This window comes from Acanthopagrus latus, chromosome 15, assembly GCF_904848185.1.
Source record: "Acanthopagrus latus isolate v.2019 chromosome 15, fAcaLat1.1, whole genome shotgun sequence".
NCBI lineage: Eukaryota > Metazoa > Chordata > Actinopteri > Spariformes > Sparidae > Acanthopagrus > Acanthopagrus latus.
In genome coordinates, this window is record NC_051053.1 from 6072850 (window position 1) to 6086552 (window position 13703).

General features: G+C 46.2%; 1 protein-coding gene across 6 annotated transcripts in view; it reads left to right on the forward strand.

Annotated features, from left to right (window-relative positions):
- LOC119034002 (leucine zipper putative tumor suppressor 2 homolog) overlaps nt 1-13483 on the forward strand; it is a 49184-nt gene extending 35701 nt beyond the window's left edge. For 5 of the 6 annotated variants that reach the window (XM_037124684.1, XM_037124687.1, XM_037124685.1 and 2 more), the window contains 7 exons: nt 5493-6146; nt 7553-8209; nt 8305-8427; nt 8710-8856; nt 9147-9647; nt 10316-10420; nt 10505-10687. In XM_037124684.1, coding sequence (XP_036980579.1) covers nt 5526-6146; nt 7553-8209; nt 8305-8427; nt 8710-8856; nt 9147-9647; nt 10316-10420; nt 10505-10687 — 2337 coding nt within the window. In that variant the 5' untranslated portion in view covers nt 5493-5525. Of the gene's footprint in view, nt 1-5492; nt 6147-7552; nt 8210-8304; nt 8428-8709; nt 8857-9146; nt 9648-10315; nt 10421-10504 lie in introns of all 6 variants that reach the window. The other variant, XM_037124688.1, reaches the window with a different exon arrangement.
- Nucleotides 13484-13703: the final 220 nt, after the last annotated feature.

The window sequence follows — 13703 nt, forward strand, 5'->3', positions numbered from 1 at the left end:
ACTCCTTTCTCTTCTGAACTTCTCCTCACTATTTTAACTCCGTCCTGAGCGCAGCAGAGTCTTCCGGAACAGCTCGGAGGTTTGCGTGTGATTGCAAAGGGTGATCTGCTGCTGCGGAATAATGGGCTTCCTCTCCTGGGCAATACTGGCGTTATTAACAGACTTATCATAACGGGATTATTTCCCCGTCACAGACCCCACTTCTGGATCTTGTTAGAGAGCTACCTGGGAATCTCTTTCTTCTGTCAGTCCTGCTCTTACTCATCCCGGACCATTTGGTAACATGTGGAGGGTAAACTCCCACAACCACTCGGCGTATTTACAGTTCCTGTCAGAAGCAATTCAGCATTATTTAGTAGTTTTCATGTGTCAGGATGTGCGGTAAAATAGCCTCAGGTTGACCCCATAATAGCTGGCTGCAACACTATTGGAGTTTATTTTTGAGCGTCGAATCAAATGCCTCGCTGCGAGAAACGCCTCATGAAAGACTATCAGAGTGATTTGAGGCACTTGAGATGTTTTCTATTTTTGGTGATGATGACTGGCTTTTCTCTGCGCTGCTGACAGCAGAGGAGGATGCACGTAATGAGGAAGGTGGAGGAAGCGCCGAGGGAAGATTGGGGGGGACGGTTAAAAAGTATTTTCACTGTGTCGGAGGAATGCAGCCACGGCGGGGCGGAGAGGAGGGCTTCAGTAACTTTAAGAAACGACCAGTGAGCAACATCAGAGGGGGAAATTAGCTTTTGGGATTTGTTGCCCGAGTAGCCAGAACAAAACCGGACCCTCGGAGGTCACAGGGGTGGGAGGACGGAATCAGACCAGCTCCCCTCCTCTCATCAGGGGGTGACAGGGTTAGGACCGGGGGGGGGGGAGGGTGTCACGGTTGACGTTCTCAGGGGGTTGTTAATTCTATTATCCCTGCCTGAGAGGTCCTTGTCGGGGCTGGGAGCGGAGAAGAGGTGGGACCGGCTTGATAAAAGGTGAAAGGAGGTTGTGAGGCGTGATTATTTTGGCATGGGAAGTGATCACATACCACACATATCTTTATCTGCTTGACTCATGTGCACCCAGGAAGTCGGTCTCCTCTCTCTGACTCCCCCTCACTCCCTGTCACGCTCTCACAGAGCTGCTCACCGTTTAGTCAACATCGAGTCAACCGGCAGGAATTGACGAGTAATTAGACCAACCCTGGAGGTTTTCTGTCCTCGTTTCCCATGTAGTGCTGGATGATAAAACCTAAGATCACAGTTAGAATCGCAAATCTCCCTTTTTTGCAGTCTATCAGTGCATTCTATCTCATTTCTGGGGCTGGTTCTACTTATGATTTACTTCTGACAGTAGGAGTTGAAGATTTAACATCCTAGCTGCCATCTTGGGCTCCTAAATCCTCCACACTCACTTTTCCATTGACACATCCAACGCATACACCTTAAAGGTCCTGGATGTCAGTAAACCAAGTCCAACAAGCTTGCCCTGAATAATATGGATAATGATTTTTACACACTAAGTCTGACCATTGCTCGCCTCACAATGGCCTGCACTTGAACACACTACAAAGGCTACAGCCGACTACCAACAAGCTTGTACGTTCACACACAGCTGTTATGTTTTATTTAACCACTCGTGCTAATATAGGTTCTTCTAATCAAGAATATGTCTGATAAACACTGCAAATTGGAACTGTGAAAAAGCAGAGATGACTTTACTTTGTGCTCGGGTTCGCGCAGCCAATCAGATTGAAGGGTTGACTTGTGCCAACTACAGCCACAGACGCTCACTGATGACAAAAAGGCAAAAGTTTTCACCCGTGACTGCAGTCCAAGGCATGCGGGGGTAGTGGGGAGTTTTAGACAGTGATGTCTTCTATTGAAGTTCAGATCTTGCATACATTGCTGCCTCTGCACACAGAACTACAAGAACTGCTGAGCTAAAAGCATCAGTATGATTCAAACAAAGTGTTCCTTGGATCGTTGAAAAGCATCGGAAAAACTTTACACCCGCAACTTCTGACAAACAAAACCAAAGTATCTGTAAGTATCTTGTCGTTTTAAACATACCGACACCTTTAGTTCAACAAGTTTTTTTAACTTTCCAAAACAGGTAATCGGACAACCGTGCACACTATAAGCTGTTAGTAGCCTAGTGTGCAGAGGTTAGAAAAATAAGGCAAGATTTGATCTTCAACACCATGATGCCTTCAAGGACAGACAGGAAGTCACACATTATCCCTATTTGTACAGTTTATCTCCCTTTTGTGAGATAGGCTTTTTGACTTTGAGGTTTGAAGGTTTTAAACACTTTTTGCCACTTTGGGTCAGATGCCACTTTGTACAAAGTAGTTTGATTCAACGACACTCCGGGGGGTGTTTCAGATGGTCCAACAGCCACTTCATTCGGTGCATACTAAACTGACTGAGGCCCCTCAGCTACCAGAATAGATAGCTGGTGTTTCTGTGCTGTACTTTCATGCTTTTTGTTTGTTTGTGAATCAGCATATGTATTTCAGAGGAGTCTGGCACTAAACTGCAGTCTGATCTGAGCGTTTGGTTGAATATTGCTCCTCTTGTTCGTCTTCTTCCCTGTCTGTCACTTCAGTGTCTTGTTGGGAATATTTACACAGCTTTAGATCATCAGAGTCGTTCTGTATTCAGCGCTCACTTGAATGATGGGCTGTTGATGCATCTAATCTTTTTGTGTGTGTTTGCGCACGTCGCTGAGTGTCAGTCTGTACGATTGTGTTAGTCCTGGCAGACTGTGTGCAGCCATAGCTGGCATGGATTATTCCACTTGGCCAGACGGATTTGGGCTTGGCACGACAGGCTGAGGATATGTGTCCCCTCTCTCCATCCCCGCAGGCAACCAACACTGATAATACTATCTCCAAATGGAGGACTTAATCTGCTGCCTCCTATTGTGTTAATCATATGTATCCATGTTTCTCATCCTAAAAATAGTGCGGTGGCCAAGTGAGGCCATTATTTCGTTATTTCTTCAAAGGTTTTCTGACAGGCGTGTGAGCGTCGTGATCATAAAACAGTGAAGTGAGTAGTTTTCAAACCCTTTTAGAAGTAACACACAGGATGACTGCTCACCAGGATTCAGACAGGGACATTCAGGAAAATCACAGAGCAGCTGCAGATGGTGATGACCGCGACTCATCCTGTCTCCCTCTGCCTGTTCCATCCTCAGTCTTTTACTAAATCCATCCTCTTTTCCCCCTTTCCTGCCTCGTCAGTGACACCCACAATTAGCAGCGGCGTCACCGTAGACATGGAGTGTATTTAATGAGTGGGTGGGTCTGGGGACGTGTCACTCTGGGAGAAATGTTTCAAATAATCAGATGTACAGTGGCAGCAGGCCTAAAATCAATAGGTAGTTTGGCTTTTCCGTTGCCACACTTATTTCATTGTAATAAGTTTGTGTGTAAAGTAAATCTGTCAAGTTTTAACGATGCAAATATTGAGGATCTTGTTTCTATTCATTTTGAATTGAACGATTTAAAGATAATGATTAGCCATGTAATTCATGACTGACAGTGAAGCTGTTTGCCACATAATGTGTCTCATTCGCATTCATTTATTTTTAACATTTGAATGAGACGCTAACCACAAATCATTTTAACAACTATCAGCATCCTGCATTAATGTTTTATGTTAGTCTCAAGTCTGATACTTCTACAGTAGGAAGAGTGCGGATGTAAATGATGAAGTTAATGATGGCTGAACTCATTCAGCTGCTTCAGATTCGGTCTTCTGCATCCAGGCACACTGTCATGTGTCACTGAGATCGTTGTTGTTATTGATAACATCTGTGCTGTCCCTGCTATGATCCAGTCAAAATGTCTGCTGTTTGCCTTGTTTTCTGCTGAACTTGCACTAGAAAAAGAAATAAAACATGACTTTATGTTTCAATAAATCATGTGTAATAAATCCTCACACAGGCACAGAGAACTATTCTTATTAGTAGTGTTTTGTTGTCAGTAAGATGATGTCATGTATGATAAAATATTGAAGTATTACTTTGGTGTCTTCAAGTACAAGGAAGTCATACACGAATTTACATGCATTCTGCATTTTTTTTTTTTTCAATTTCCAGAATCAGTTAATTGCCAGTAAAATAAATGAACCTTTATAAAAAATATGCTGCTTCGGCTCTGATGCTGCATGTTATCTTCAGAGTAACTGATAACTGAAGTTATCATGTAAATGAAGTGAATAGAAATTACAACACTGGCCTCCAAACTGCAGTGGAGTAGAAGTATGAAGTAGCAGAAAATGGGAATACCCAAATTGTACCAAAGCTCTGTTCTTCTGTGTTGGCATTCTACATTTAATCCTTTCAGCACAGGGAGTAAATGCACACTGGAGCCACACCTCCGATCATTACAAAAGTGACTTCACCAAACTGCAGGTCGTCATCAGGCTGGTTCAAAAATCTGAACCCAACTGAACTCAAACACTGAATTATGAAACAAGGAAAATCGTGGCTGAGATTTGTCATTACTTGTTATTTATAGCATGTGTTATGTTCATTTGGAAAGTTGTTATGATTAATTTACCAGACTTAATTCAGAGGCAGCAGTTTGACTTGCAACAGAGGAAAAGATCAGGTCTACCATCAACGATGGTCTTAACTGCGACTCCAGCCATCATTAGCATGATTACTCACACCCGTGTTTGATGAGCCATGCAGTTACACAGATCTACTGTAGTGACATTCTTGTCTCTCATTGTCGTGTGTGAAACACATGATGGGGAGAAATATGACAAAACATTAACCTGATTCATGAACTTTTCAGAGTAAGGCCAGCTGGTGATCAGTAACAGCTCAGACTTCAAACACTTTCTTATTCTTGTGTCTTAACCATCATTTCTTTATGTTGAAGGCTGTGCAGACTTGATCCAAACTGCCTAGCCGGGTGTTCATGGTGTCTCCACAGCGCAGCTCCCCGCAGCAGTCCTCGCTGGGTCCTAGTGCCAGCCTTTCTTGTCTTTGTCCTGAGTCTACGTCGATTTTTGCATTATGAATCAGTCAGGAGTGACAGAATAAATTATTTGAGAAGATGTATTAAATTTTAGCAGGCTAAAGGGTCATAAACTTAGTCATGGTGGCATTTGGAAGAAGGTATTATGGCTTATGAATTTTAAATGAAAAACCTTGCACGCATGGAAGCAGCTCGCCAACTCGGGCGGCAGTAGTTCATTATGTGGAGGACTTGGCTCGTTCTAGCCCAGCATGGACCACAAGTCAGTGTGGAGTGTCGAGTGGCAGCTGTAAGTGTGCAAGGTCCCCTCTGGGCCACTGCAGAGGTGCCTCTGAGCAAGGCACAAAACCCCTATCCACTCAGGCAACTTCGCTATTCAGCAGACCCAGACTTAAGTTCTGTATGTGTAAAATCACTAACCATATTATTCAGAGCAAGTATAATAGTCACATCTGTTGCATGACTGTATTAATTAAAAGTACTTCCTTTTTTTTCTCTCCCTCATCAGAGTGCGTGGTGTGTCTGACGCCGTCGGGGTGCCATGGCTCTGGTTCAGGCGCTACCTGTGACCGTGACTGACCACCCCAATCCAGGTCTCGACGTCCAGCAGTGCCGACCGCTATCATCCCACTCCCCCTCAGGCCCCTGCCCTGGCCCCTGTGGGCCCTGCAGCTCCGGGACAGCCATGGGTTCTGTCAGCAGTCTTATATCAGGCCGGACGTACCAGGAGAGACACTGCCGGGCCGCCAGCGAATTCACCACCAAGTCACGCCGCTCCACACCGGCTACCAGCTGCTTCCGGCTCCAGGATAACACCCTCCGCAGCGGGAGCTCCCTGGAACAGCTGCTGGTTATCAGCAACCAAACGCAGCCCCAGGCCCAGGTTCTGCCTCCTCCGCTGCCCACCAAGAAGCAGCCACGGCCTGGGAACACTGCCGGAGCAGGCGGTGGAACGGTTGCTGGAGCAGTAGGTGGCGGCACTAATGGAAACTTTGGGCATGTGAGCGATGAGGTTGTGGTTGGAGACTGGAACGACAACGTGGTGCTGGCAGCTACAAGCCCCTACAGTGACTCGGAGGACCAAAGGGACAACAGGACTCTGAACGGAAACATTGGAGGGCCTCCTCCCAAACTCATACCGGTGTCTGGACAGCTAGAGAAGGTGAGGCGTCCAAGATTGTAGAACTACACCGATAAATGGTCAAGACTGATATATTTAGCTTATTGCAGATGTATCTATATTGGTGAGTAGAGAGGAAAATGGATAATAACATTAACAGCAATAATTTAAAGAAAAAGGTGGGTAATCTTCACAGTTTGTCTTCACACCCTCTCAGAGACAATTCAGTCTTTTAGGTGAGTGGATGGGAGCCTGTGTTTGCCTCCATTTAAATAATATCCATCTGCTCGCTAGAAGGGTTCAAAATGTTATCGTGTTATTTGGAAACTGGTTAGCATGAGATCAGAGCCTCTGACTCTAAACACTGCCTTCAATCGATTAGGGTCAGTGTTTTTAAAAAAGATCTTATCTTACCTTTTAAAAATTCCTAAATAATGACACCAGCAACAGTCAGGCTATGGTCGATTGCACTGCTAAATTCCAGATAAGAGCCAGACCAATGCATCGGCATGACCGACATTAGTGTCCGTAGTGAGAAACTGCAGTGAAGAAATGCTGAAAGTGTGTTTGGTAGAGGGTCAAGCTTAAGAGGTTCTCCTTCTCTGTACTCATTGTTGATGTACTGTATTATTATTTTTACTCAAGGTCCACTTACAAGCCTCTAATGGAGCTTTCATCCGCAACGCGTCATCTCCTGAGCAAACTAAAACACAAGTTGAATCTTCCCTGAAGTGTTTTAGCACCTTTCAGTACGACACACATCAGCCCTCTAAGTGCGGTTGACCTCTGACCTGAAGATATTCCCAGGAAAAATGTCTTCCTTAATCCCAGACTGTGACATTAAACATCACAGCACGGCCCTCCTCCTCTGCTCTCCGTGGAACATGCTCTGCACTCCCTCTGAGAACGGGCCGGCATGTTTTACAGCGGACTGCCCCGGCTGTCTAATTGGCTATTTATTTCCATCGATCCGGAGGGGAAGCTTAATCACTGGCCCGACAGGCTCGGATGGATCATTCGACGGCTGCTCACCTTGCAGACACATCATGATCAATGTCAGCGCTCACTTAAATTTAGTGACGTATTTAGTGAACCCTGAGGAAGATCGTTAAGTAAAATGCTTACAGAACATGTGGAGCTTTCAGCCCCTCGTCTCTTCCCCCTCTTTGCTTTCTGCCCTCTAATCAGATTTCCTCCGTCCTCTCCTCTTTTACTTGCCCGTCTCTCCGTCTTAGATGTTAGAAAAATCATTAAGAAAATTGCTTAATGAAGCCCATGAATATCAATTAAACCACAGTTAAACTAATCAGAGCCTTGGGGGGTGACCTGCCAGCATATCACTCACCCCTCTCTAATGAGTTTTATTCAGGCATAGCTAATTAGCACAGCTTAGCTTTTATCACTCACTAATGCAATTTTTTTTTTTTTTTTAAATGTTGTGCTTTCAGAACATGGAGAAAGTGCTGATCCGCCCTACGGCCTTCAAACCCGTCGTTCCCAAGAACCGTCACTCTGTGCATTACTTGTCGCCACGGCCAGGGGGCAGCAGTCTGTCAGAGAGCCAGGCCAGCCTCAACCTCCTGCTGCCCCTCGGGGGATCCAACAGCGCCGGCGGCACGACCAACATTGGAGGAAGTAGTTCCAGCTCTGAGGGGAAGCGCAGCTCCTACAGCGGCCGCAACGCTCGGAGCAGCCAGTCCTGCTCCATGTCAGATTCAGGGAGGAACTCCCTCTCCAGCCTGCCGACTCACAGCAGCACCGGCTACAGCCTGGCCCCCAGTGAGGGCTCCAGCTCCGGGTCTGGCTCCGGGGGCCAGTTGGAGCCTGTGACGGGCCTGGGCCGAAACACTTCAGGCGGTAGCGCGAGCCACGGCCACTCTAACTCAGACAGTGGACGTTCCTCATCCAGCAAGAGCACAGGCTCGGGGTCGCTAAGTGGGCGCGGGCAGCCCCTGTCGGACAGCGGATCCTGCGGCCACTCGCCGCCACCCGTGGAGGGCTACGAGGGAGTGGTGAGGGAGCTGGAGGAGAAGCTGAGGGAGCGAGACCTGGAGCTGCAGCAGCTCCGGGAAAATCTGGATGAGAATGAAGCAGCCATCTGCCAGGTGAGGCGTAAAGGCTCTCCCCACACAGACCAAAACATGTAAGGGTGATGATCCCCTAACCTCTGACCTTTCGTCCATGTCTCCTGCTCTCGAAGGTGTATGAGGAGAAGCAGCGTCGCTGTGAAAGTGAGATGGAGGAGCTTAGACAAAGCTGTGCAGCAAAGATGAAGCAGGCATCTCAGAAGGCCCAGAGGGCACAGCAGGTGCTACAGTTACAGGTACGCTAAATATTTAAAAGCCTTTCAAAACAGTTACACAAAAATTGGCTGATCTATTTGGAAGAAAAACAACCTGACACTGTTTCTAGCCAAGAGGTTGCAGCAGCTCTCCTTACCTTACCTTTTCGTATGCCCTGATGAAGACTGCGAGTTGAAAGATCTTTGAGCTCAAATGATTACTTTGCTGTTCTCGTGGGTTAGATGTAAGCCCTACGGTTCTGCCTCTGAGGCTGCTTGTCTCATTCTTGATCGACATCCACGCGGTTCTCTTTGTGTCATCAGGTTTTTCAACTGCAGCAAGAGAAAAAGAAGCTGCAGGAGGACTTTTCCTCTCTGCTGCAGGACAGAGAGACGCTGGAGAGGAGGTGTGCCACCATCCAGAGGGAGCAGACCCAGCTGGGACCACGTCTGGAGGAGACTAAGTGGGAGGTGAGTGAGTCAGACAGTGGAGAGCTGTTTGAGTCTGGCAGGGGGAGCTTCTCCACCTCTCTCTAATAAAAGCACAAAAAAATGCCCCCAAAAGAAAGGTGTTAAGCAAGGGGTGACAGTTGGTAGGCTTAAATTAACTTCAGAATCTTATAAGCTCAAAAGTATTTGAGGGTTTCCTCTAAGTAGCAAGCAAATCCAAAAAGTCAGTTTTTAATCTGCCAGTGAGTTTGTTCTGTATTTTCGGCGTTTCCTCCTCTCTGGCTCTAACTGGCTTCCTCTTTTCCCTTCAGGTGTGTCAGAAGTCAGGGGAGATCTCCCTCCTCAAGCAGCAGCTGAAGGAGAACCAGTCAGAGCTCAGCCAGAAGGCCGGCGACATCGTGGTGCTGAAGGCCCAGCTGAGAGAGGCCCGGTCCGAGCTGCAAGCCAGCCAGGTTCGCTCCCAGGAGGCCCAGGCGGCCCTGCGGACGCGATCTCTGGAGCTGGAGGTCTGCGAGAACGAGCTGCAGAGGCGCAAGAGCGAAGCCGAGCTGCTCCGGGAGAAACTGGGCCGCTTGGACGACGAGTCGGCCCGCCTCCGCGACACGCTGTCCAATCACAGTGGGAACGCGACCGTGAAGGGGCAGTGCATGAGCCTCTCCCTCCAGCAGGGGAGAGGAGTGACAGGAAGGGGCGGTCCCAGCCCCTGCGTGTACCGCGATGGAGAGGAGACTCATCTGGTGTGGGGAGGAGAGAGTGATGAAGCCAAGGCGCAGAGGCAGAACGCTGAAACAGTGTTGGGACTCAGGCAACAGGTACGTGTTCTTTTCCAGGCATACGTTGGGATTCAGAGAAAAGCGGGGAGGGGAACACCACGCGATCAACCTGTGAGGCAGCAGGAGTTTGCTGTAGTTCAACAGGACAGAAGAATGTCACTCGATTCACCTTAATGCAGAACACTTTTGTCAATCGGCTGAACTTATTGGGTTACACATCAAGGGAACCGTAGTCCTAACTATAGTGGACTACGAAATAAAGACAGTGTCAGAGATAAGTTACTGTAAGTGAGTCTTTTCTGTAAGTAAGCTTGAGTGTTAATGCAGGCCTTTAAAAACAGGTAAACCTGCTAAAAGTAGGAAATGAACTATTTCCCTATTTCCAATTGATAAGAGAGCCGCAGATCATATTCATCATCAGACAGCATCAGGGGAGGCTGGTCCATAGAGGCAGAGGAGGTTCTCCCTCCTAATATTTTGAGAGGCAGGAGGGATACAAAAAAAAGTAATTGGATAAAATAAAACATTACCACATCTCAGTATCATCTGTCAAATAATGTCTAGCAGTTAGTGTGAAATAGCCTGACATGGTGGGTTTTGCCTCCCTAACGTTTGGACTCTACTATGTACTCAACTGCTATGTTCAAGTAAAGGAATTTTATACATATGCCAGACGTTTCTAACATTTCCTGTCTGTCCTTTTCCAGGTGGACAGGCTGAAAGCTGAACTCATGTATGAGAGGAGGACGAGCGAGGAGCATCTTTCACGGTTTGAGGATGAGCGCAGGGTGTGGCAGGAGGAGAAGGAGAAGGTAATCCTTCGGTCTGCGTCATTTTCATTCCGTGTCCTACATGCACCCCGATTTTACTCACTCACTATACCTCCCTCCGCTCAGGTGATCCGCTACCAGAAGCAGCTGCAGCAGAACTACATCCAGATGTACCGCCGGAACCGGGACCTTGAGCGGGTGATGAGGGAGCTGAGTCTGGAGCTGGAGAACAGGGACATGGAGGACTACGAGGTCCACAGTGGCAGCAACGACATCCACTTTGAGGAAATCACTGCCACTGAGATCTAACGAAACGAAAGCGCGCGCTTGCAGTAATCTGTGCACAGAAACATGGCAACACAACTCACAACGAGCTTCGGAGGGTGTGAACCAAACTCCGGGCCGAATACTGCACTATCTTCAACATGGCTTTACCTGGACCACCGAGCGAGCACTCACCACTCACTGTTTAAAAGGGAGATCTCCCAAAGGTGCATTCTTACTAACAGACGTATACTCCAGTAAATCCTTATGAGGCATCTTTCCTGGCGCTTTAAATGGGTTTTACTCCACTACAAAGCCAGCACAAAGACTTCTCCTTTTCCTTCTGTGGGAGCATAAGCGGTGAAAGAGTGTTTCTTTCTCACACCACGTTCGAATCAGGGTAATCGCAAAATTGACAGGAACTTGAAGCAAAAAAATGTTATTACATGCACAGCAGTCTGTTCACGCATGTCTTGGTAGCACAGGAGGTTAAACCCCACAGCAGTCCCATCAACATCACCTTCGCTGGCTGTTAAGGATGACCTACTCATCTGCCCAAACAACAACAACAACCGCCGCATGCGTCCTCAAAGGAACGGCTAAAGGGGAAAAAAAAACCCCAGCGCGTTTTACAACACCTGCTGTTAGTATTTTATCGTGTTCAGAGGATCAGCAGTTCATGGCAGGCCAACAAATCATAAAAAAGGCGCCCTGCGTGTTTGAAGAAGAATGTATTGTGACTGTTAGCACTCCAGAGAAATGCAGTACCGATGGTCGTCACCGGCAACTAAACACTCCGCTCACCAGTGGAAAAGTGGTGTGATTTTGCACAGCTTTCCTGCTCTCTTTTGTTCCAGATTCTCGCGAAGCCAACCGCCAAACTCGAGCAAACCCGGGTTTTGACGTTTTGTTTTTCGTGGTTTGATCACATGTGGACATCCTATTCTGTCATTTCCCCCCTAAACCGCAGAGGACACAGAAACCAAACGTTGGAAGGAAGCGCTTTACTTGAACGAGACCACCAACAGTCTGGCTGTTGCGTTCAGACTCATCCGGACAATGCAGCGAGCTCTAACATAAACATTTACATTTTTCAGATTATGTAGCACTAGTAAGCGGACTGTAGCATGGGAGGAATCGCCAGGGCGCTGCTGATTCTCCTCTTTTTCTGTCTTTTTTCTGCCTTTGTCTCTATCTCTGCTTGTCTCTATCTCAGCTATTTTTTTAAGTGAAAAGCACCTCAGCAGTCGGTATCAGGAAAAAAAGTGGAGCATATTCTGTTGGTGTGGTCGTGACATCGGAGAGAGAGAGAGAGAGAGATTCGGCATGCTTATTCAGAGTTTCTGTTTATTCCCCTTTGTTCCCGTTAGTGCTCTTTATTTAGCGTTTGGCAGCCCAAAGCCAAACAACACACTTTTAAAAGTCTTCCTAGTCTCCCCTGGACTATAATCTTCACTGACTGCTATACAGGTAACGAGACTAGCATGTCTGCATGTCTTTGTTATATCGGATGTCAGAGGAATCCTGTTCAGATAGCGGCAAGATGAGAGTTTGCAGATGCTCCAGCACTGAATGTCCTCCTGAAGGCAGGTCGGTCGGCCATTAAAGCCCTAAATATAAACCAGTGAGGAGCATGTTGACATTTGAAGCCCTGTTTTTCTCACAGTATATGCAGGGCTGTGTATAACACTGAGCATGGCGGGTCAGTCGTGGGCTGAGAGAACTTTTATTTTACAAAGAGTCTATATCAAGGAATAATAGTTAAAAGGAAATCTATATAATGGAGGAGATGTTGTATATTTTTTTATATATAGCACCTGGAGATATTTTGTTGTAGTACTGGTATAAGTGTGGGTTTAATATACAAAGTATAAAGACTTCTATATATATATATCTATCTATCTATCACATACCTATATTTCAAATGATGGATCAGTTCTAAATGGAGGCGGCAGCATAGAAAGAGTGCACCTAATACTGTAATGCATGAAAATATGTTTACATGATATAATCCGTGTGACACGAACATACACTCTACCAAACTTTGACCAAACTTTGCAGCTGTTAAAACCTTTTTCATCGATCTGTTGTCTCTCCATTTTTGATTGATCTTTCATTTGATCGTCAGCATCACAGTACCACCCCGGTTCACGTCTTCTTCATCGTCGGGTCTCCGTGCACGTCATTCGTTTTCTAAAGGCATGAGGCGGGTCATTTTTCGAGGGACAAAGAACGCGTTTTGTTTTCCTGTACCTGGAAATTCATTCGAACCCCTCTCAGAACGTTCGATCCGTATATTTGATCGGCCTCTGTTTTGCATGACGTTGAGAGATTTGGTAGGATATTAAAAGTCTGCACTGTGCTTACATTGTTGACATGAAGCCATGGGAAGTGACTCTGAATGGACCGACTTGGGTTTGTCAACTGTCGACTGTTACTCACTCACCACAGATGCAGCACAGGTACAGATTAGCAACACGCCCTCACTGAAAAGTGCCGTGTGCATCCCAGACATCCGTGTTTCCCCCATATCCCAGTTCTCTTCATAACCGTTTTCTGTGTAAATATGTAAAACACTAAATCGTATAACAGAGTGACATTGTCTTTTATTTAGACAAAATATCTATTTCAGATGTAGCCACTGTGACTAGACCAAAGCAACGTAACACATTTTCTTTTTTTGTGGCATTTTTCTCATCCTTTTGTGTGCATTTCTTTCATGTCTACTTACATTGTGTCTTCAGTAATTCATAAAGTATATGTAGTTGTCTGTGTATATTTTTATGTGTACATTTCTTGTACAAATGACTGTGTTTTTAATTAAAGAACAAGTTGTCACACCTTAAACTGACTGTTGATTTAAACCATTGCTGGAAATATGTGGAAATTATCCTAAAACTCCTATTCCCAGTTCTAGCCCAAAGCAACTTTAGAGTTGTTGTTGAACCACTTGGAGTCATAATCCATCAGAAACTTTATGCATACAAAATAGTCAAAAACAGGTGCTCCAGTAGAAAAACAGACTACATAGACTTGCATCATTTTTAACACAAGTTAAGTG